Here is a 24874-nt window from a genome sequence, read left to right on the forward strand (position 1 = left end):
TTTGTGGTTTCACTTTGGGAAACATGGACTTGGTCTGTTAAAATATAGCCATTTCCAAAAAAGAAGTTAAAATTATTGGTCAATACATAGAATTTGGGTGAGATGAGATTTCAGTGTTTTCATGGGCTTCCTTCCAGGTGTTAATGTCCTTTCTCTTTTCTTAAGGTTCTTGCTACAACATACACTTTCAGAACCTTAGCTACTTGGGATATCTCTTATCAGTTCTCAGATCTTTCACAGATGATCATTTGTCATAATCTAATATTTGTAGTTATCATTTGTATTTTTTGTTATACTTTTTCCTTTAAAATTTCCCATATCTTTACGTAATTTTGCTTTGTTCTACTTATATACTTAGCACATTTAGAATGACTGGTTTTAGGCTTTAAAATTGTTGTATCTTTAGTCTATTTTTCCTTGTTGTGTGTGTTACCATCTTGTCTGTACTTAACCCATTTCCTAAAAGCCAAGAGATGAAGGATAATGTTGTATTGCTTGTTTCTTCTTCATGAGTATAAGTTATCTCCATGTTTGGTGGAAATTTTGTTTTGCTTTTTTTGTTGTTGTTGTTTTAAGATTCAGAGCAACAGGTTGAGAATCTTGGTTTGGAAAACAAGGTGTTGTGTATTTTTCAGGTAATATTACATATTGTAGATCCTCCCAAGTGGTATGGATGGATATGCACTCTTATAAAAGGATTAGAATGCAGAATTTAGAAAAATGAGATCAAGGGTCTTATTTCAAACAAGGAAGTTGTATTTATGTAGTCTTACATGCAGACTATTTGAAGGAAGGCAAAGTAGTTATTGGGTCGTTGATTTACTTCTGACCAGTGCCGAGAAGGCTTTGTCTGCTAGTTAGCTCTTAGCCTTATGTTGAAATAGAAGGCTCCAGCACAATGTATATGGAGAGCTCATTTATCTCACATGCTGGGGAAACAGGTTGGGGTGTAAAATAGTGTGGAGGCTCTTCATGCTGGGCAGGCTAGAAGCAGAAACGATAGAGTAAGACTCATAAAAATCACTTAAACTGAAGTTTGTGTGGGCTGAAGTTAGTGTGATTTATAAAACAAAAGTGAATTCAGGGATCGCTAACTGAAAGTAGGGATGCTTGTGAGAAGATGGCAGTTATTTAAGGGAAAGAGGGACGGAGTGATACAAGCATGCCCAGAGATAAATGGATAGCTGTTAGTGATAATAAGAATGAAAAATACACAGTTTAGCTATTGATCAAACATACAGAATAAGGGCACCAAAATGTCAATGATCTCCTATGAAAATGCATTAAACAGAGACGAGAAAAATCAGACAAGGGAGAAGTGTTAGGTAGGAAGAAAAAATTTCTGTTTGTGACGTGGTGTATGTGAACGAGCGATGGAGCATCCATATGAGATTTTCTTAGAGCTGCTGGAGATGCGCGGTTTGACCATAGGAGAGGTGTCTGGGTGCTGCCAACACATGAATGGTGATGATCAGGGTTGTCAGCCCCTTCGGTAGGGTTAGGCTGATAAAGAAGGTATGAGTTCAGTTCTCAGTGGGCCAGTTTTTATTCTGAAAGCTCTTAGCCATAGACTATGTACTTAATCCTGACCAGCTTTATTACAAATGCAACCTGTTGCTATGAGGAGAGCCAGGTGAGAACATATTTTTGATGTGAAAAAATTTTTAAAGATTTTTATTTCTTTACTTTTAGAGAGAGGGGAAGGGAGGGGACAGAAGCACCAATGTGTGAGAGATACATCTATCAGTTGCCTCTCACATGCCCCCAACTGGGGACCAGGCCTGCGACCCAAGCATATGCCCTGACCAGGAATCGAACTGGTGACCTTTTGTTTTGCAGGCTGGCTCTCCATTGACCGAGCCACACGAGCCAGGGCTTGATGTGCAGATTTTTAATACACAACTCAGTACTGCAAATAGAAGGTCATTAACCTGGGTTTTTCTTGGGTGAACAAGAACTCTCCTTGAGGATATGTGTGGAGAGATTGAATGATGTGGCAGCTCAAATCAGAGGCAAATGAGATCTCCTAAGGGAGGGCGGTGGAGGTGGTAGGGATCGAGGAACTGAACTGTGCTCTTCAGGAAAAGCGGAGGAATTGCTTAAGGGGTTGATTGATGGAGGGATAATTCAGGAGGTCAGTGGGCAATGTGCAGAAACTAACACCAAAGGAAAAAAAGATTGGTTATGATGACAGAGAAAGAGTTTGTCAGTCTCCGAAATTTAAGAACTCACAATTTATTGTAGACATTTTTCTAAGCACCTTACATGTGTTACCTTGCTTGTTCCTCAGAACAACCCAATAAGGTAGGCATTGTTATTATTTCCTTTTGTGAAGCCTGTATTTCAGAGTTCTTAGTCTCTTTGTACCCTATGCCTGCCACCCTCTACCACCATCTCCCCCTCCCGCAGCCAGGACTGCTCAGGAGCCCTTACAGTTGACCCTTCTCTGTGCTTTATTTCCCAGGCCACAAGGCACTGAAAGCACTGTTGAGGTCATTGGTCGACCTTCAAGAAGAACTACTTTTCCAGTACCCAGATACTAGGTATCTCGTAGATGGAACAAAGCCCAAAGCAGAAAGGTAAGGAGCGAATGCAGCTATAGAGTTGCTTATTTTCTTTTCATCTGAGTAGTTCCCCAGTGTTTTAAGAAAAAGAAATTCTTTCCAGGGAATATCAGACTTAATGTTAGGAGAATAGAAAGAGCCACTTACATTTAACTGCCTTTTTGGCCAGGATGGCACAAAAATTGGGAATTAGGTTTTGGATTTTTATGCTTAGTTATACCTACTTCTCTTTGTGACTTCAGCAAAAGACTTGCCTTCTCTTTAGAGCAATTGAAGTTAGTAGATGAAAGTACATTTTGGTACCAGTGTTAATTACTGTTTATGAAGCACTTTGTGCCCAGATCATGGAATCGCTGGTCACAGCCATCTTCTTTTCAGTAAGGGGAGAAGTGGTTATTATTTTTTAAATTATATTTTATTGATTATGCCATTACAGTTCCTTTGCCCCTCTCCACCCAGCAATTATTTTGAAGGGTGGAAAATTTCAGAAAACAGCAGAATAAACCTTTTTCTTTACTGAAATTATCACATTCGATGAAGCATCTCCCTGCCCCTTTGTTTGAGCCTGCTGTGTGTGGCACCTGCTTACTGTTTTCTCTTGGGCTTATTTTTTGCTCCATTCTTTTCCACTGAATTAGTTGGAGGGATGAAAAGTAAACTCACATTTATTGAGCATCTACTTCATGTTGGGGTCTGTAATCCAGTGAGTGCAACTGGCTATATAATTGGAAGCTGTAGTAATTTCTCATGGCAGTTACGTACAATATTGCATTTTAATGCTAATTCTGTTGCTTACCCCTTAGAGTTTTCTTCACATTCAGCTTCTCTCCATTTGGTTCAGCTAATTTTACTCAGCTTTCCTGAACAATTGATTACAGGGAGACATTTTTTCGTATTGATTTGGGGATTAAGGTAGTAAAAGTATGATTGTATGTTTAATTTTTAAAGACTCTCTTGTAACCAGTGTAGGCCTGGGTCATATGCATTTCTAGTAATGTTTTTACAATCTCGTTTAATTTTACAATTTGCTTACCTTGTAAGAATTATTTTGAAATCAATTATTTTTATATTTATTTGAAAAGTTACATGAGTTTTTGATGGACCTCATGAACATTCTTTTCAAACAAACAAAAAGCCATCCTTACATCTGTGGTCTTACTTAAAATGTAGACAGACTAGGGAAGGCCTAGATGCTCTCCACTTCATGGGAGTCTAGCTCTTTATGTGGGTAATGTTTATTTACATTGGACTTACTCTTCTTGCTGGTTTCCTAGTGAGGAGGAGATTTCCAGTGAAGAGGAGGAGCTAGTAGAAGAGAAGAAGAAGCAGAAAAGGGCCCCAGCAAAGAGGAAGCTGGAGATGGATGACTATCCTAGCTTCATGGCAAAGCGCTTTGCTGACTTTACAGTCTACAGGAACCACACACTTCAGAAGTGGCATGATAAAACCAAGCTGGCTTCTGGAAAACTGGGGAAGGCAAGTGTGTGTGTGCGTGTGTGTGTGTGTGCATGCATGTGTGTGTAGCACAGGCTGTGGCAAACTGAGGCAGTTTTAAGAAATTGGAACTACAGCTCATTTCCGTGGATGATGTCACTATGATAATTAGTCATTTCCATTGAAAAAATTTACTGAACTCTTATCACTAGGGTTTATACCATTCAGAATTGTGATTTTAACTTTATTAGAATATTTTATTCTAGAAATTGTGGCCTTGTGTTTGTGTTGGAAATATAAAATAAAGAAGTTGATGTTAAACAGTTACTATTAAAGGAGCAGAATGTAACTCTGGGTATAGGAAAGTAGCATGGCCTGCTTAAGACTGATTTTATTTCTGAGAACAATTACAGCCACTTACAAACTCAGCCTTTAACAGAAGGTCCGTCCTGAAAGAAGGGTTGGCTAGTTCTCAGCTGACAGAAGAAGAGAGAAACCAATGTCGCTGCCCTCAGCGCAGATTTTCTGCACTATCTGATTCTATTTATGTTGTTGCAGGGTTTTGGTGCCTTTGAACGCTCAATCTTGACTCAGATCGATCATATTCTGATGGACAAAGAAAGATTACTCCGAAGGACACAGACCAAGCGCTCTGTCTACCGAGTCCTTGGCAAACCCGAGCCGGCAGCACAGCCTGTCCCAGAGAGTTTGCCAGGACAACCGGTAAGAACTCTGTGGTGCAGGATGATTATGGGGAACAGTTTCTTTGAGGCTAATTAACTGAAAAATCGGATCACCTACTTGTAGGTGTTACTCTTGGGGTGAGAAGTTAGTGAAAGAAAGGGGAAAAAATACTTCCAGATTGTTAAGAAACCAAGAGCATGTTTTTAAAAAATGGTTTAAAAAATTTTTAAAAATATGAATCTATTATTAGCTTGTGTGTGGTCTTTTAATTTTGAGATTGATATGAGTCTGGTAGTGGAAGCATTTGTAACCCAATTTTTAAAATTCAGTTCTAAAGCAGCTGCTTTAGAAATTCAGCATTGAAGTAAGCGTGTTCTTTAGGCTTTATGTTGGATGTTTAGATACTCCAGAAGAGGATCCAAAATTGGAATAGTCAGATTCTTTTGTTTAAAGGAAACTCTTTTATGTATAGTAGAAATATATACATGATACTTTTTTAAGAATTTAAAATGAAAAGTAAAATTCCTTCTAGTCTAAAAATTTCACTCCTCAGATTTAACCAGTGTTCATAGTTGTAAGAAGCTTTCAGGTATTTTCCATTTATAGGTGTACACGCACGCATGTGCACGTGTGCACACACATTCCCATGCATACATGCATATGTAAAATACGGTTACCTTTTCTTTTAAACTAAATGTGTGTGTATATATATGTAAAATGTTATGAAGTACATATAAACTCTTACAACTTTTTAAATTTAATATATTCTAGACACTTTTCCGTATCATTACATAGAGATCTCCCTTATTTTTCCGAATGGCTAGAGTATTCTGTTGTGCGGATGTGTACTATAGTCAAACAAGGGGTAATTTTGTTGTCTCCAGTTGTAGAAGCAGTGCAACGGGAAACATTCCTGAGCCTTTCTGTATTTGTATTTGTGTGAACATATGGATAGATTTCTCGAAGTGGAAAAGTTAAATCACAGAGAATACACATTTTAAATCCTGATGGATGTTACCAAATTGCCTCCAAAAAGGCTGCATTAATTTCTAGTCCCACCAGCTGTACTTTCCAGTACTGAGTGTTGCCAGTTTTAGAGGTGAAAAATGGCGTCTCCTCCTTTTAATTTGCATGTATTTAGCTGGAATGAGGTTAAACATATTGTCAAATGGTATTTTATTATTTATGGTTCTTATTTTGTCCAGTGCCTATTCATGTTTTTGTCCATTTTTCAGTTGGATTGTTTTTGTTTTTTTTAATTTTAAGAGCTCTTTATGTCTTTTTTTTTTTTAAAGATTTTATTTATTTATTTTTAGAGAAAGGGGAAGGGAGGGAGAAAGAGAGGGAGAGAAACATCAGTGTGTGGTTGCCTCTCACATGGCCCCCGCTGGGGCCCTGGCCTGCATCCCAGGCATGTGCCTTGATTGGGGATCGAACCGGCAACCCTTTGATTCACAGGCCCACGCTCTATCCACTGAGCTACACCAGCCAGGGCATGAGCTCTTTATATCTTAAGGAAAACAGTGCTTTGACTGTTATATGCATTGTTTATAGTAGCTACATTATTTTGATAACTGCAGTGGTATTCACTCTTTCCTTTCTTCTTGTTGATGTAGGAAATCCTTCCGGAAGCCTCTGCCAATGCCCACCTGAAGGACTTGGATGAAGAAATCTTTGATGATGATGACTTTTACCACCAGGTATGATTTTCACACTCTTTACTTTTGTTACAAATCAGGTTTTAGCATTTTAAAACAGCGACTATAGTTCTCTGACCCACGGGTAGCTGACCTTGGGGATGAACACAGTTGAAACGCCTGTGTTCAGAACTGGCTCACTGTGTCGTTCTGGATCTGTTGCTTTTCTTCTGTCTTATATTTTTCATTTTGAAATGAAAACAGCTACAGCTACTTTGTAAGTTGTTGAAGAGGGTAAATTATCTGTAAAATAGTTTCATCTTCTTTGAGTCAGGTTGATTATTCTTTCTTAACTGTTTTTGATAATTTTAATGGAGGATTTTTTGTTAGTTGTTTGGTTTTTGTCCAATTATTAATACTATTATATCAGGATGGAGCTAAAAGGCTGGAATCCCATAATTCTTGAATTGCACTTCTGGTTCTATTACCTATTAGGTCTCTTGTCTTTAATTTATTTTTGTGCTTGTTCAAATCAGTTAAGTATGTTTTGAGATTGTCTGCTACTTTTGATTATAATAATATCATAGTGCTTTAAAGACAGAAAGAACTAGTAGAAGTTCAAATATGATTCTGCTCTCAATACTATCTCTTCACAGACATTCCCCAGTTCTTCCCTGACATTATTATTGCTTGGCATGCTGCTCTTTTTAATGAAGCTAGTAAATGTTAAGATAGACTAAACATTTGAGCTATTCTAAAGAACTAAAATAATTTCCTATAATCCTGGGTCTCTTTTTTTCTCTTTTTTAAAGTAATTTTTTATCGTTACTCTATTACAGTTGTCTCAATTTTTCTCCCTTTGCTGTCTTTCGCCCAGCCCCCGCCCCCCCATTCCCACAGTCAATCCCCACACTGTTGTCCATGTCCATGGGTCATTCATACATGTTCTTTGTCTAAGTCCCTTCTGCTTCTTTCCACTATTACCCTCTCCCCTCCCCACTGGTCACTGTCAATCTGTTCCATGTTCCCATGCTTCTGATTCTATTTTGCTCATTAGTTTATTTTGTTCATTAGATTCCTCTTATAGAGAGGTCATATGATCTTTGTCTTTCACTGACTGGCTTATTTCGCTTAGCATAATATTCTCCAGTTCCATCCATGCTGTTGAAAAAGGTAGGAGTTCCTTCTTTCTTTCTGTTGCGTAGTATTCCATTGTATAAATGTACCGTAGCTTTTTGATCCACTCATTTACTGATAGGCACTTAGTCTGTTTCTAGCACTTGGCTATCATAAATAGCGCTGCTATGAACATGGGGGTGCTTAAGTTCTTTTGAATCGGTGATTCAGGATTCTTAGGGTGTATTCCCAGCAGTGGAATGTGGAATCGCTGGGTAAAAAGGCAGTTCCATTTTTAGTTTTTTGAGGAAACTCCATATTGCTTTCCACAGTGGCTGCACCAGTCTGCATTTCCACCAGCAGCACACTAGGGTTCCCTTTTCTCCACAACCTCACCAGCATTTGTTTGTTGATTTAGTAATGATGGCCGTTCTGACCAGGGTAAGGGGATATCTCATTGTAGTTTTTAATTTGCTTCTTTCTAATAGCTAGTTGTTGAGCATCTTTTCATATGTCTGTGAGCCCTCTGTATGTCCTTCTTGGAGAAGTGTCTGTTCAGGTCCTTTGCCCACTTTTTAATTGGATTATTTGTCTTCCTGGTGTTGAGTTGAATGAGTTCTTTATATATTTTGGAGTTTAAACCCTTGTCCGATATATCATTGGCAAATATGTTCTCCCATATAGTCGGTTCCCTTTTCATTTTAGTGATGGTTTCTTTAGCTGTGCAGAAGCTTTTTAGTTTGATATAGTCCCATTTGTTTATTTTTTTCCCTTTATTTCTCTTGTCCTAGGTGATATATCAGCAAAAATATTGCTATGTGGGATATCTGAAACTTTACTGCCTGCGTTTTCCTCTAGGACTTTTATGGTGTCATGACTTAAGTCTTTAATTCTGAGTCTCTTGATAAGTCACAATTAATGAAATGTGCTTTAGGATGTACCCTTTGTAGTTCTGGAGAATTGAGGGTGATGTACCAGTTTTTATTGAACCATTATTCATCATAGTAATTATTTTCTCTGTTGAATTTTTAGTATGTTACTTTTTTTAAAAAGGTTTTATTTATTTATTTTTGGAGAGAGGAAGAGAGGAGAGAAACAGTGATGTGAGAGAGAAACATTGATTGGCTACCTCTTGTTCACACCCCGACCAGGGACCAAACCGACAACCCAGGCATGTGTCCTGCCTAGGAATCAAACCAGCGACCTTTCGCTTTGTGGGACGATGCCCAACCAACCGAGCTACACTGGTCAGGGCTAGTACAAGGGGGAATCCCCCCCAAATGGATTTTATTTATAAAAAATTGTGTATTTATTCCTATATGTTTAAACTTCAGTCACCGTTAAAGTACTCTCCATTTGATGCAATACACCTATCAAGATGTTTTTCCACTGCTCAGAACAGTTTTTGAACTTGTTGATTTTGATGCCTTTTAGTGCTTCTGCCATTTTTTGTTTCAGCTCTTCCACATCACAAAATGTTTCCCTCTGAGGACATTTTTTATCTGAGGAAACAAAAAATAGTCACTTGGAGTGAGATTGGGTGAATAGGGAGGGGTTGCAGAGGTCATGTTGTTTTTGGTCAAAAACTGCTGAACACTCAGTTCAGTGTGGGCAGGTGCACTCATAAATCGCCCATAATGAAATGGGCAAACATGTTGAAAGAATGTTCAAAAAAGTTCACTGAAGCCGAACACAGCCTCTCACAACTATGCCAGCTGGTGCACTGATACAGAAGAGTTCCTAGAACACTCACCTGGAAGGGGAAGCCTGTACTACAAGGGGCCTGCCCTCCATTTTGCCAGGTAATAATTCCATTTTGAGGGAGGGGGTCCCTTCTCACATGTTAACTTTTTCCCAAGATTTTGCAACTGCTTGTTGAAGGTTTAGCTATGACATGGAATATGAAAGAAGGAACTTAGGAAAATTACACTGTAAACCCAGTAGAAAAAGTAGTTCTGTATTGCGCATACCTCTGGTTTTGCCCTAAAAAGAGAAAGAAACTTTCTGTTACTCTTGCTACTCACTCTGTGATGTTCAATAAAATTATTACCATAGTGAAGCTTAAAAGTAATGAGAGGGAAGAGGATTGGTGGGGCCTCAGGTGTTCCTAGTCAGAGGTCCTGATTCTTTTTTCCTTTTCTTCTCCTATTATATCCATTTGTCAAAAGAGTGGGGAACTCTGTTTTGTTCTAGAATGTCTAAGGAAGTACCTGAAAGAGGATATTAATAGGGTATAATTGTGTGAGATCATGGGAGACAATCAAAAATGAAAATGTTCCAGTCATCATTAATCGAAGTGTATATTCAATGGGAAGTGTATCATAAATTAAATAGGCTTAATAAAATAAACTGAAATTATTGGGGAGAAGTTGCTTCAACTGGCAGTCCTTAGTCTGAAAGATTTTTTTTTTTTTTTTTTTTTTTTGGCTTGGAGGTGTGTTTAAAAAGAAATAGCATTACTTGACTGGCCCTTCATCCCAATTAATAATTTTAACTTTGGTAAATTCTGATTTCAGAGTTATGACTAGTCACATCTTAGCTTTTCCCCTTGCTGGTTAATTGGGGTGCCAGGGTTAATCTAAATTAAAACTTAAACTAATAGAGGTCAGCAAGGCAGCTGAAACACCTGAGTGAAACAAATGGGGCTGCCAGACGCAACTTTATCTTGGCTGTTTCCCAAGAGAGAAGTGGCAGCAAATTGGAGTTGTTTCAGCCTTCTGTAAAGGTGAATGATGGGTGACACTTGTTAATGTACAGCATCTCCGGAAGCATTCCAGATTGCTTTGCCGCTGTACCAACTGCTGCCATCCATGCACAGTCAGTAGGAACTGGACCAGTTGCCAACATCTGGCAGCACAGCAAGGAATGGGTGCAAGTCTTGAAACCCCGCAGATTCTAAATATGGTGCTTAGAACTGTGCAGGCTTTAATCACTTACCACTCGTTGGCAGCAGGCTACGACAGCTTATCCTAGCCTCGTACATCACATCCCGACATCTGCTGAGCCGCAAGGCAGCTGCACATTCATTTTCTTTTCTTGCCTTTTCTCTTTGCCTCCTATTCCTGTTCTTCCCAGTTTCCTCCCTCCTCCCTTCAGTTTTCCTCCCCCTCCCCACTATGCTTCTTGGGAGAGATCATCTGTAAAGATTACTGCTTCATTGTGTGCAAGTAATTGTGGTGATGCCAGGCCCTTGACAGACACAACGTAGCACCTGTTCTGCTGACCTGGTTAATTTCTTCTGTTGAGTGGGATTTGCCAGAGATTGGAGCTGGAGCCAATTCGATGATAAGGCTAAAGAAAATGGCTGTATGTTTTCTGTCACCTCCCAATTAAATTGGCTTCATAAAGTGCTTTCCTTTATTTGTCAGTGTAGTAAGCCTGAGCTAAGTGTTGCATTCAGAAGTGGTACACTGTATTACAATGGGCTTCTGAGTTTTCATTTGCCTTTTTTAATTTTTTTATTGTGGTTATATGGAAGAGTGGGGGTGGTGAATATAAAACATCTCGCTTTTGTTTTTTTTAAACCATACTTGAAGCCAGACTCTTTGGGTCCATGTTTTGTTAGGAAGAGATTATAGTCACATTGAATTTTAATGTTTCCTTGTAGGGGTTTAAAGGCTTACTTGGTTAATTCAGGTGTCACGAGGCCGTGTAAATGCCTTAGCTGCTGAGGATAAGGTGTAGGGTCAGAACCCCCCACACTCATTCTCTTTGTGTCACAGTGGGCCTTAAGTTACTACAACTTTAAAACTATGTCTGTATTATTTAATGAAGGTGTATGTATATATGTATGTATGATCTGAAGAGGATCAGATACAAGAAGTAATGTCATTTTTGAGCCGAAAAGAACCTTAAAAGAAGCTGATTGCCTGAAAAGTTAAGTAACTTCCTGAACGTTACATAGTGAGTGGCAACTCTAGTACTTGACCGCAAGACTTCATAGACCAAGTCCAGTTCTTCCCATGCCTTTATTTCTTGACTATTTCATCCTTGAGCCATAAAAAGACTTTACTCTAGTATTACAGTTTTCCATTTATGAGTAAATAAGCTTCATATTCTTAGAACTGGAAGAAATATTACGTGTGTTATAAAGTAATGTCTTTTCCTTAAAAGGTAAGTGATTTAATTGAACTCCTGTTTCTTAACAATTCTAACGAAAAAATTAGCTTTCTGGTTGTGCTCCTGGTTTGTTTTTGAACGCTTGAAGTATACCCAGTGGTGAAGATTTTCTGAGGGAAACTGTTCCTTCACCTGCCACAAGCAGCACGGAGCTGCTCCCGGATGGAATTAGTTTGCATTTGGCCCATTTCTCGTCAAAGCTCATCCTGAGGATGAATTTATAAAACATGAAGGTTGTAAAGTGCCATGAAGGATGAGCCATTCAGAAATGTTTTCAGTATCTATTTTTCATTTTCATGATCCTATTTGCTACTTTATAACATTGATTTCTTTTAAGATATCTTGTCCAGATCACCATTTAAGGTCTTTCATTTTTTGATTTGCTTTTTTAAACTATCAGCTGATCTTTGACTTGAGAAGCCTGAGTTCTGTTCTCCTTTTTTTGTTTTTAAATTTTTTTTAGTTGTTCAAATACGTGCCTAAGTTCTTAAAGAACTGAGGAAGGGCTAACATTTACTGAACACTAGTGATCTGCCAGCTCCTGGACTAATTGATAGGTACTTGACATACATCTTTATTTAATTCTCAGAAGATTTCCATTTTGAGATATGACTGTACTTAGCAGTAACCGGTAGAAAGTGACTGGTTTTATTCTTCTTATAGCCAAGATTTCAAACTAGCTTCTTGTCACCTCATGAGGTATTTTGTTCTGAAAGGACTAATTGAGCTTAGGTATTGACAGATCAATACCTGGATTTCTAAGGGTTCATTAGGATTTTGTATGTTGCTTCTAGCTGTGCTCAGTTTTGATCTGGTTTGTCCTGTCACTTTGCATTTAACCAGGAGTGTCTAGAGAAAGGCAATATAGATTTTGCTCCTCTGATGACCACTTCGATGGGTTAAATTTCTCCCTTCATTTGCCATCAGGACATGTCTATAACCGACCTTGCCACATGCTGGGTTTTTGTATCCATGACATTTGGTAATGCCGTAAACAAGTAATTATTCATTCGGTGAACTATTAAAAGTTGATATTGTTAAGAAATAGAGAAGAGGTAAGCTTTCTGATAAGATGGTTTACCTTAATTAAATTGGTGGGTGATTAATATGGACAGTTGATGTGATTGGTGGCTTTAATTGTATGCATTTAGATCTTAGTGTGAATAAGAGGTGTCTGAAGCTGTTCCTATGGTTAATGCTAATACAGTGGGACATCCTTACCTTTGGCATGTATCTGTCCAGTGCTTTGGTTAAGGTTAATATGTTTTAAGCTTGATTAGAATCTGCTCCTTTTAATTAGTTGTTGGAAAAAGATACCTCTGTTCAGAGTAGTATTTCATTTTTAGTTTTACTTTAAAATGTGCTGTTATTTGAAATGTGGATAGTGTTTCTTAAATGTTTGATAAAACTTATTACACATAGACCTTTATGGTGATTTTAGAGAGGACATACAAATGAAATACATAAATTTGAAAATTGAAATTATGGTTAAAGATATAGCAGAGAATTAATCAGGTCTTGTGAGGTATAGTAATAGCGTTTAAAAAAACCCCAAATCAAATATCAGTGTTGAATTAAACCCCAGTTTTAATAATTACAAGATTATTTTGCCTTTCACGTGTAAGAATTATGAGGTACATTCTGGTTTCTCTGCTGCCATTGTCTCTCTTGGTTGCCTGCATGGGCTCACTGTTGAGGTTGCACAGAACAGGAAGCCAAAAGCCACATTTTAGATGTGAGGTCCAGAAATTACATCAAACAGCAGCATTGGGGAAAGGTACACACAACTGACCCTCATTTCTTTCAGTTTCCTTGCTTTAAAAAAGAGCAGAGCACGACTGTAGTACCACTACTTCATTTAAACAAAGGTAAAACCTCAGAACAAAGCCGAAAACCATGCATTTTAGGAGCCAGCTAGGAAGGAGATATGAATTGACTTAGAACTGTTGAAGAAACATTTCAAACACAAGTGGTCATGGGAGTTCAGTAAGCAAATGTGTGGCCAAAATTGTCTTTTCTGTACTAGTAATCACAATGTCAGCTGGCTGAGTTTAAGTTAAACACAGGATCCCAGCAGTATTTTAGAATTTGGCACTCCTCAAGAAATGGGGAACATGACCTGTTCACTAAAGTAGGTACGATGTCTTCTTATTAAATCATATTCAATGTATAGTTCCTTTAAAGTAAGTGATAGGAATGATGTTTGGCATTGAAAGGGGACATTAATAAGCATCTTTTGAAAGGTATGTGTATTGTGGATCCAGAATAGAACATAATGCTTTATAGTTAGGTAGTTCTTTGAAGATCACCAAATCCGAACTGTCTTTTTACAAACTGGAGCCTAGAGGAGGTAAATGGCCTGTGTAGGACCATTCCACTTAGTGGGTTAGGACACTGAGCCCAAGTGTTCTTGCTCCCAGTCTGATTTTCTCTCCAGCACATTTTGCTGCCTTTTGATCTGACACATTTAAAAATCCATGTGAGAGTTTCCTTTTCAGATTAATATCTGTTTAGGAAATTGGAGATCCAGTGTATCCATTTGCACTCTGACAAGTCACATGTATCACTTTTCTACAATTATGAACTTCATTCAATTAACATTTATTATACCAGATGCTAGGCTTATAAAGGCTAATAAGACAAAAATCAATGCCCAAGGAACTTGTGTCATCTAACAAGGGTAAGATTCTCTGTAGCTTTGTATAGTCATATAGCTCCTCTTTAAGAGTATGACTTTATGAAAATTTAAGTGGAGAAATAAGTGGTGAAAGAAGTCAATCAGGTCGTTGATATAAAAACATACGTGTAATTCTCTAGTGTCGTATTATCACAAATATGCCTCAAGCATTTATTAGCATGCTTGTATTTCCCTCAACATATGCCTGATCTAATTCCTGAAGTCATTTCCTCATAACCTGTAAAAGGCCCTGAGAGTTGCTATTAGATATAAATTTGGGTCAATATACATTCCCTGTTTTATATAAATGTAGTCCCTGGCACGATAGAAGCCAGATTGAGATACCAGTATCCACTGAAACTTATTTCAGGTTAGAAAAGCCTTCAGGTATTTGAAGGTTCATTTGCTATGGCCTACTTTTGTATATTTCTGAAATCTTCTATAATAAAAATTTAAGGAGAGGAAAAAGCCTTCAGATTTCTTCCTTCCATTCATTCATTCATTCAACAAATATTTGAGTGCCTATTGTGTATTTTTTGAGTAACTAGTGTTCTAGGCTGTGCTGTTTAATGCAGTAGCCACTAGCCACACATGTACCTAGATAAATTAATTAAAATAGAATAAAGTTAAATTTCAGATTTTCAGTCACACTAACCACATTTCTAAATGCTAAGTAGCCACATGTGATGGTAGTGGCTGCTGTGGTGGACAGTGCAAATACAGGACATTCTGTCATCACAGAAGGTTCTATTGGAGCGGTGTTAGGGGTGGGAACAAAGCAAAGTTTTGCCCTCGTGAGCTTTATTGTAGCTTAGAGATAGGATGAAATTGGGGACTGCGTCGTGATACTGCAGTAGAAAGTGATAAAACTGAGTCTAGGGTAAGGACTTTACCCTAGGGTTACTGTTTTCATCCAGGATGTTCAGGGGCATGAGGTGATATTTGAGCAGACACTTAAAGGAAGTGGATAGCAGACCCATGCGGGTGTCTGGGGGAGTGGTGTGGGGACGAAGGGAATGGCAAGCACAGCTGAGGCTAGCATGTTTTAGGAAAGTCGAGGAGGCCGGTGTCTCTGAGGTGGAGTTTACAAGAAAGAGTAATAGGAGAGATCAGAGAGGTGATGGGAGGCCAGTCCCTGAAGGACCTTGTAGGCCACTGTAAGGCTTTTTGCCTTTTACTGTTACTGAGATGGGAGACCACTGGAGGGTTTTAAAGGGAGGAGTAATGTGATTAGTAATGATGTAAAAGAATCACTCTGATGGCTGTGTTAAAACATGATAGAGAGACAAGGTGACAAGCAGGAAGATAGACTCTATGGATAATTCAGGCAAGAGATGGGGATAGCTGGGACTCGACTGGCTTCAGAGGGAGTGCTGAGAGGTGGTTGGATTCTGAATTTCGGTTGAGGGTTGAACTGACAGGGTTTGCTAATGGATTGCATGAGGGGTGTGGAAAGAGAGGAGTCTAGGACAACTTGAAAGTTTTTGGTCTGAGCAGTTGAAAGGATGAAGTTGAGATGCATTGAGATGGGGGGAAATGGTGAGAGAAGCCACTTTGGAGGAGAAATCTGGAACTCAATTTTGGTTATATTAAGAGTTTTTATCCTCCATGGACCTGTATTGGCTTTAATTATTTTGATTCCAAAAATTGGTTATATTAAGTTTAAAATACCTCTGAAACATTCATATGGAGCTGCTGAAGAGCTAATTATTATATAAGTTTGGAGTTCATGGGAAGGTCTGGGCTGAAGGTATGAATCTGAGGGCCATCAGCATATAGATTGTATTTAATGCCATGAGACCGAGTGAGATCACCTAGGGAATGAAGGGGGCGAGAAAAAGAGAAGAGAGTCAAAGCCTGAATCCTGGGACATTGAAACATTCAGCAGTTGGGGAGAAGAGGAACCCGCACAGGAGATTGAGGAGCAATCAGTGAGGTAGGAGAGACAGAAGGAAGAGTTGATTTCCTAGGTTCCATGTAGAAGTGTTTCAGGAAGGATGAAGTCTAGTATTGTTCTCATACCAAAGCCAGACAAAAAAAAAATCACAAGGAAAGAAAATGACAGACCAATCTCTTATGAATGTAGATGCAAAAGTCAACAAATTACTAGCAAACTCAATCCAGCAATACATAAAAGCAGTTATACACTGTGACCAGGTGGGATTTAGTGCAGGAATGTGAGGTTGGTTTAACAAATATCAGTCAATGTAATATACCATATTGATAGAATAAGGACAAAAAACCATGTGATATCTCAATAGATGCAGGAAAAAAGTTAACATCCTTTCATCTTGAACACAACAGGGATAGAAGGGAACTTCTTAACCTGGTAAAGAACATCTATGAAAACCTACGTGTAACATCCTACTCAGTGGTGAAAGACAATGCTTTTCCTTCAGATTAAGAACAAGGCAAGGACACTCGCTCTTGCCACAAACTATTCACTATTGTACTGGAGGTTCTAACCAAGGTAGTTAAAAAAGATAAAGAAATCAAAGGCATACACTTGGGAAAGGAAGAAGTAAAGCTATCTCTTATTTGCAGATGGCCTGATCCTATACATAGAAAATCCCAAAGAAGCCACCAAAAAGCTATTAGATTAAAAAAACCAGTTCAACAGAGTTGAGGATACAGGATGAGCATGCAAAAATTAGTTGTGTTTCTATACACAAGCAGCAAATGATCCGAAAAGGAAATTAAGAAAATTATTTTATTGATAATAGCACCCAAAAGAATAAAATACCAAGGAGCTGAAAGACTTATATGCCGAAAACTGTAAACATTGCTGAAATAAACTTTAAAGACACAAATATATGGAAAGCCACCCCATGTTCGTAGATTAGAAGATGGCAGTACTCCCCCAATTGATTTATAGATTCAGCACATCTCTATTAAAATTCCAGCTGCCTTTTTGCAGAAATTGACACATTTATTGATCCTAAAATTCATATGGAAGTGCAAAGGACCCAGAATAGCCAAAGCAAGTCTTGAAAAGAACAGAGTTGGAACATTCATACTTCCTAATTTCAGCACTTACTACAATGCTCCTAATAATCAAGATATGGTACTGGTTGGTATAAGGTTAGGCATATAAATCAATGGAATACAGTTGAGAGTCCAGAAATAAACCCTTACTTTTATGGTCAAGTGATTTTCGACAGGGGCACCAAGACAATTCAGTGGGGGAGAGAACAGTCTTTCAACAAATAGTGCTAGGACGACATGCAAAAGAGTGAAGTTAGAGCCGTCCCTCACATCTACACAAAAAATTAACTTGGAATGGATCATACACCTAAATATAAGAGCCAGAACTAGGAAACTTTTAGAAGAAGAATAAGAGTAAATCTTCATGACCTTGGGGTAGGCAGTAGATGAGTGGTTGCCCAAGGCTGGGTTGGGGGGTAACTGCTAATGAGTAATGGGTTTCTTTTGGGAGTGACGAGGATATTCTAAAATTGATTGGAGTGATGGTTATACAACTCTGAGAATATATGAAACCATGAATTGTACAGCTTAAATTGGTAAATTATATGGTGTGTGAATGATATCTAATGAAGTCTTTTTTAATTCCTCACCCGAGGATATTTTTTTATTATTGGTTTGAGAGAGAACGAGACAGACAGGCATCTACATGAGAGACACACATCAGTCAGTTGCCTCCCATACCCCCAACCTTTTGGTGCATCTTTTCCAGGGTTTACTGGTCATTTAAATATGCTTTTTTGAGAAATGCTTGTTCTTTTGTTACTTTTTATTGGGCTATTTGGCTTTTATTATTGAGTTGTAAGAGTTCTAGGTATGTGTGAGAGAGAGAGACAGACAGACAGACAGACAGTCATTGGTCAGTTGCCTTCCGTGCTTGCAACCTTTTGATGATGTTCCGACCAACTGAGCCATCCTGCTAGGGCTTTCTTTTGTTTGTTTTTTAAAGAAGGGAGTGAAGTGCTATGTTAATAAATGTTGTGGACAGATCATGTAAGATAAGGAGTGGGAATTGAACATTCTTTTTAGCAATGTGGAAGTCATTGGTGACTTTAACAAAAACTGTTTTGGTAGAGTGATGGAGTGGGTTCAAGAAAGAGTGGAAAGAGCCCCTCACTGACATGGGTCAGTTGGTTGAGCATCATCCTGCGAAGTAAAAGGTTGCTGGTTCGATTCCTGGCCAGGGCACATGCCTGGGTTGCCTGTTTGGTCCCTGGGTGGGGCGTGTGCAAGAGGCAATTCTGATCAATGTTTCTCTCACACATTGATGTTTCTCTCCATCTCTTTCTCCCTCTCTTTGAGAATAAATAAATAAAATGTTTAAAAAATTTGAAAAAAGAATAGAAGGACAAAAATCAGAGATAGTGTGTAACAACTTTCGAAGAAATTTGCTGTAAAGGGAATAGCGAAATGGGGCAGCAGATGGAAGGAGAAGTAGAGGATTGGGAGAGTTTTTTTGTTTCATTTTAAGATAGGAGACATATTCTATATTCTGTATATGCTGATAGGAATTATCCAGTAGAGGGAGGGAAACGGGTGTTTCAGGGAAGAGGTGAGGATTGCCGGTGCACACACACGTAGAGAGGGATTGGGCTAATAGACAGTAGATATCGGAGGGAAAGCACAGCATATGGGTAAAGTTGCAAGTAGATAAGGGATGAGAGCATGTAAAAGTTCTCATCTGAGTGCTTCTATTTTACTTGATTTGATTTGATTTGATCTTATGAATTAAGAAGCCAAGAGTGAGAAGTGGGAGAAATTGGAGGTTTGAGGAAAGAAAGGGTATGGCAAAGTCATCTAAGAGGGTGGGAGGAATGGATGAGGAAATTGTAGTAGAATTGTCAGGTAGCACGGAAGAGCCACAAAAGGTAGTGCTAATGAATTTAAAGTGAGCGAAATCAGTTCACTCAATCTTGGCTCCTTTAGCCAGTTCAGCTATGTGGATGCAGATACTAAGATTTAACGTGGTTTGGGGGTTTTGCCAAGGAATTCCTTACCCTGCAATTCCGAAATTTAAAAAAGTTCTGAAAACTCAGTGTTTGGTTTGTTTTGGTTTGGCAAACCATTGTGGCAACATCTGATCTGAATGGTCATGAAGCTATATGAGCCTATAAGGCTTTATTTGTCCCACTTAGCAGGAATAGTCAAGTATTTTGCTCATGTGTTTGACCTTGGGGTACTGCCCCAGGCTCTGCTAGAGCATTTATAGTATATCCTGAACATTCTGAATTCCAAAACACATCAGTCCCCAAGGTATTGTGGACGGCATGGAGGGGAGTTAAGGGTGTATCTAGGAGTGATCATCCTGATGAACTATGGGACTGCATCCACCTGAGGAAGGAGGGAAGTGAGCACGTGAGGAGAGGAGCAGGGATGCTGAAAAGGTAGCAGGATCAATGGGTTATTGATCTTGGTGGGGCTGAAGAATTATTGGAGTCTGAATGCTAGAGGGAAATTGCTAGAAATACTGGTTGAGGTTTGTTTCAGCTGGGCTTTTTGTCCTTAAAGAACATAATTACAGAATGTAAGTTTGTACTGCCCTTTCCGTTTCTTTCTTGTGAATCCTTTTTAGTAACACTGTCTCTGATTCTGAATGACATCCTCTTCCTTCTGGTGATACAAACGATATATTGTATGGTGTCATTAAAGGAAACATGGCCAAAGAATGCCTGAGATAGTCTTGCTTGAGTTCGTGTCCCGAAGAATGTATAACCCCTCTCCCCACCTTTATCATCAGTAGAAGAAGAAAAATAGATGCACACCAGGACATCTGCCTGGTGACCAGGGGACAGAATACTGGAAATGGGGGCTGTTGGAAATTCTAGAAGATAGCACCTTCTGTGCATTGCTACTTTTGGTATGGATTGGGAAGAATGGCTTAATGGTCACTTCGTCCATGTAAAATTCATTTTATTTGTAGGAAAAAGCAAATTGGCAAAAAGAAGTTCCTTAGCATTTGCTTTGCCCAGTTCTTACCGTCTTCACACATCAAATGCTAATACTGATAGTGATTTACTTACACTTCTAGTTAATAATTAGATATCGGGAGGCACTGTATGTCATGCCTAATGGAATATATGGGGCCTGATGAGAAAGTTTTCTGTTTTGACTAATAAATTTTAATCCAAACGGCCAACCCTAGTGAAATATTATGGCCTTTGAAATATTTTAGGACTTATACTGAGAAAACAGTGTTACTTTATTCAGTGAATAAATTTATTATCCCTTCCAAACCGCAGGCCTTAGCTCTAGCTTCAGAGGGGAGGCTGAATCAGGCAGTGGAAAAACTAATCAAATCCTTAAAGACTAAGGGCAGTGAGGCAGTGAGACCGACTTTTTCAGTGGTAGCCTCTAGCTCTACATTTGCTTATTTTAGTAACCAAAGGTAGGTTATTGGTAACTTCCCTATTAAGATACACTTGGATTTTATTCACACGTCCCGATTTCCCTCCATTCTCCGCTATGTTATTTTTCTTGTAAATATTGTGCTTGCCATTGCAGAGGTTGGATGCTTTTCATCCTCGATCACAAGATCTATAAGACTGCTCGCTACTTAACTCTTTGACTGTAGAAATACTGTTGAATAATCACACTGTGCAAGGCAGTATGCAGAGTTCCGTAGGAGGTGAGAATTTGAGTCAGACCGTACTCTGCCCTCAAGAAGCTTACAGCCAAGGAAAAGAGATGACATAGACATAAACAACCAGGAGGCTTGGTGAGGGTGTATTAAAGGATTTAGAAGAGACAGCAGTGAGTAACAGTTTGGGAGAATTCGAGAATGCTGTGAGGAGGAGGACTTGGCGTTTGTTCTAGGTCTTCCGTGGATAGATAGGGTTGAGAGAGGAGGGGATTGAGGTGGGGGGCCCCTAGGTTGAGGGAACTGTGTGATCAGAATATGGCCATTGAAAGGGAATAGCAGTTGGTTGTTCAAACAGAATAAGTGACAGTGAAGATCATGGTCTAGTTCGGAAAAGTTCTGCAAATAATAGCATACTTTTCAAGTGTTGACTTAACTGTTTTTGTGAACTTTCTATGCTTTTTATATTTTTCTTCCTTCCATTCTGCTTTTCCTTCATTTCATATTTTATTTGTTATCTACTATTGAAAATCAGTAGAAAGGAAATTGAATTGTTGTGCTTGTTCACTGTTAACAACTGTGGTGATTTACTATGGAAGGTGTTGGATTTTTTTTTTTGGTCCTAAATGGGTTCTGGGATTATGAGTATTATTATCTGATGTTGACAATATTTCTATTAATAGAATATTTACACTTTGCTAAATGCTTTACTTTATAATCTTTTAAAATCCCAAATCAATTTTATGAGGTACACTTATTACCACTATGGATGAGGAAACTGAGTCTCAAAGAGGTGAAAAAACTTGTCCCAAATTACACAGCTAGTAAGGAGCATAGGTGGAATTCAAAACCCAACTAGGTCAGACCCCAGAGCCACAGGCATTATTCTGACTCATTGGCAGATATCCGTAGTTATATTGAACGGTGCAGCACATATATGCATGTAATTGAAAACTCATATCTGGAAGCATTAGATCTTAGGAAATGGGAGATGGAAACCTGCAACTGGGATTTGATAAACCTATTTCATAGATAAAATAATTTTTACTTATTTACTTAATTTTAAAGGTTTTAACTTATTTTTTAGAGGGAGGGGAAGGGAGAAAGAAGGAGAGAGAGAAACATCAATGTGTGGTTGCCTCTCATGTGGCCTCCACTGGGGACCTGGCCCGCAACCCAGGCATGTGCCCCGACTGGGACTCGAACCAGCAACCCTTTGGCTCACAGCCCGTGCTCAATCTACTGAGCTATACCAGCCAGGGCATATAAAATATATTTAAACAGGAAATACTATATTGAAATTCATGCAGATCATTATTACAAAAATGTCAAGACACCTTTCTCACAGTAAAAGGACCAACTCGAAGATACTGCAGAAAGGACCAGGGTATTGGGGCGTGGTTAGAGGAAGTACGGACGATCTGTTCTTCCTCTTCTTTTCCTGAGAAGAACCAACTTTTTCCTTTGGGAAATGACCCCCAAGGGGGAGGATAGATCTACATTATTTTAACAGTAAAAGAATGAGAACTGTTTTAATATATTTTCTTACATTTGGATTAAATAGTTTTTGTTTTCATTTTTTAAATTCAGGTACTCTTGGCATGGTTAAGAAAAAAAAAAAAGTAATTCTCACCCACTTCAAACAAACCACCCAGTCCTCTAGGCCCTGTGTAAGACGCATTAGAATGTTGTTTGGGGAGGAGGGATTACTGGTAATGGTAATGCCAAAAACGAGAGGTCTCCCCAGTTATTCTCTGGATTAGAGTCAGGGTATCATATAATACAATTCCTTTTGCTTAAAAAACAATGACAAGGACTGTGTGTGTGTGATAAAGTAAGCAAAAATTATCTTTTTTCCCCGAAATAATTTTCCCCTCTGTGTACATATTTATTGAGCTCCTTCAGTGGGCCAGTGCAGAGAATAGAATGATGAGCACAGCCAAATACACCCTCTGCTCTCTGTAAAGCATCCAGTCCGCCAGCGAAAGAAGTAGATTTTAATCAGGTAATTCACTAATAAGATGTAAATTAAGTACAACGAAGACATAGGGTGTACGTATGTAGAGAGGCGCATATAAGTAAGGTTTCCCTGAGGAAGAGACGATTAAGCTGAGATTTATCAAATGAGTAGAGAAGGAGTGGGCTGTAAGCAGGTGAGTGGTTAGGGATGCAAGTTCCAAGCAGTGCATGTGCAGAAAATGGCTCCTGGTGGGAGTGAGCCTGGGAGCTTGTCAGCTACCGAGAAAATGCGGGTGGGACTGGAGTGTGGAGGCGGAGGACTAGGATGGAGAGGTAGGTAAGGGGTCAGACTATGTTGGGCCTTTAGGCTGTAATAAGAGTTTTATCTTCTGGCACATTTAGGAAAGAAAAATGGAGGAGGGGCAAGAGCACATTTTACTAAGGAAATTATACTAACGCAGGTGAGGCCATGTCTGTTTTATTCTTCATTGTTTTCCTAGTGTACTCAATAAATCTTTATGGCATGAAAGATGAAAATAATAGCCTGTACTAGGTGGAGGCAGTGGAGATAGAGAAAAATGTACAGATTCATGAATTAGTGGATCACATATAAAAGACTTGGAGATAGATTAGATGTTGAGCGTGAGGGAAAACGAATTCCAGGGATAACACTTAGGTCTTTCAGCGTCGAGAACAGAATGCAATTCTTGGGGAAAGCATATGGAATGAGAAGAAAAGGAAGCTTGGAACTGACCCTTGAGGAATGTTAGCGTTTACTGTTTGGGCAGAAGAGCTGGCTGCATGTGGAGTAAAATCAAAGAGATGCCTCAGAGATTCCAGGAACAGTGTTTTAGGCAGGTGAGAATGTCCAGTGTCCCTGGCTGCTTCAAGAAGCCTGTAAGATGAGTCATGACAGGTGTCATTAGGCGTGGAGACCTTCCGTTCTTGGCATAAGTCGTTTTCAGTGGAACAAGGGGGCAGAGATGTCGTGGCAGTGTAGAGCTGGTTGAGGAATAAGTAGGTGATATGGAAAGGAAACAAAAAATGTTGCCTATGGGGAATGGGTCATTTTGTGGCAATTTTGTACTATAGACATGTATAGTAATTCCTTCCCAGCTATTTGAAATTATAGTATATGCGGATTTATTTTTTGTATACTTCAAATAAAGTATATAGAAATTGCATGTGACTCCTTTTGGGGATAATTTGAAAGACTGGTGAGCCAAGAACAAAAAAGAAAAATGGTGATAAAGCAGGAGGCAGAGCAGAAATAGATGTACTTTCACTGAGAATTCTTGTGGGAAAGAGAGAAGCTGAGGGAAGAGTAAACCCAAGCCTTGTGAGTCTGCTTTTTGTTGTCTCCCAGTGACAGAGGGACAGAAACACGTGTAAGAGGGCTTGACTTCACTTCTTACACGTGCTCTCTAGGTGCTGGGGAGGGAGTTTGAAAAGTCTTGACTCAGCGAGGTTACGTTAAGTTAAATAGAGGGTTTGCCTTAAGCATTTTCCATCTCAAGCATCTGTGGTGATGAGCCACGGAAGCTCGAGAGGTAGGAATCAGTATCTATGGGCCACAAATTCAGACAGCGAGGGAGTATGTGTCCATAAAACCAAGCGCTTTAAAAATCACTTGGCTTTTACACAATGGTGTCAAAACAATTACAAGAATAGTCTTTCAGCAAATGGTGCAATGGATATCCACATGCAAAAGAATGAGGGTGGACCCCTACCTCACACCATACACAGACGTTAACTCGAAATGGATTATAGGTCTAAATATAAAAGCTAAAACTATAAAACTCTTAGAAGAAAACAGGAGTAAATCTTTATGAGCCCGGGTTAGGCAATGGTTTCTTAGACCACCAAAAGCACAAATGACCAATGAAAAATACTGGATTACATCAAAATGAAAAGCTTTTCTACTGCAATGATACCATCAAGAAAGTGAACAGACACCCCACAGAATGGGAGTTGATAAGGGACTGGTATCTGGAATATATAAGGTACTCTTACAACTCAATGGTAAAGAGACGACCTAATTAAAGAATGGGCAAGTCATCTGAATAGACATTTCTCCAGAGAAGATACACAAACGGCTAGTAAGCACAGGAGGGTGTTCAGCCTC

General features: G+C 39.0%; 1 protein-coding gene across 2 annotated transcripts in view; it reads left to right on the plus strand.

The window, feature by feature from the left end:
* AATF (apoptosis antagonizing transcription factor) overlaps positions 1–24874 on the plus strand; it is a 105360-nt gene that overhangs the window by 34959 nt on the left and 45527 nt on the right. For both annotated transcript variants that reach the window (XM_024572915.3, XM_053910475.2), the window contains exons 5-8: positions 2465–2579; positions 3839–4040; positions 4557–4721; positions 6299–6382. In XM_024572915.3, the coding sequence (XP_024428683.2) occupies positions 2465–2579; positions 3839–4040; positions 4557–4721; positions 6299–6382 (566 nt within the window). The remainder of the gene's footprint in view (positions 1–2464; positions 2580–3838; positions 4041–4556; positions 4722–6298; positions 6383–24874) is intronic.

Source organism: Desmodus rotundus, chromosome 9 (genome assembly GCF_022682495.2).
Source record: "Desmodus rotundus isolate HL8 chromosome 9, HLdesRot8A.1, whole genome shotgun sequence".
NCBI lineage: Eukaryota > Metazoa > Chordata > Mammalia > Chiroptera > Phyllostomidae > Desmodus > Desmodus rotundus.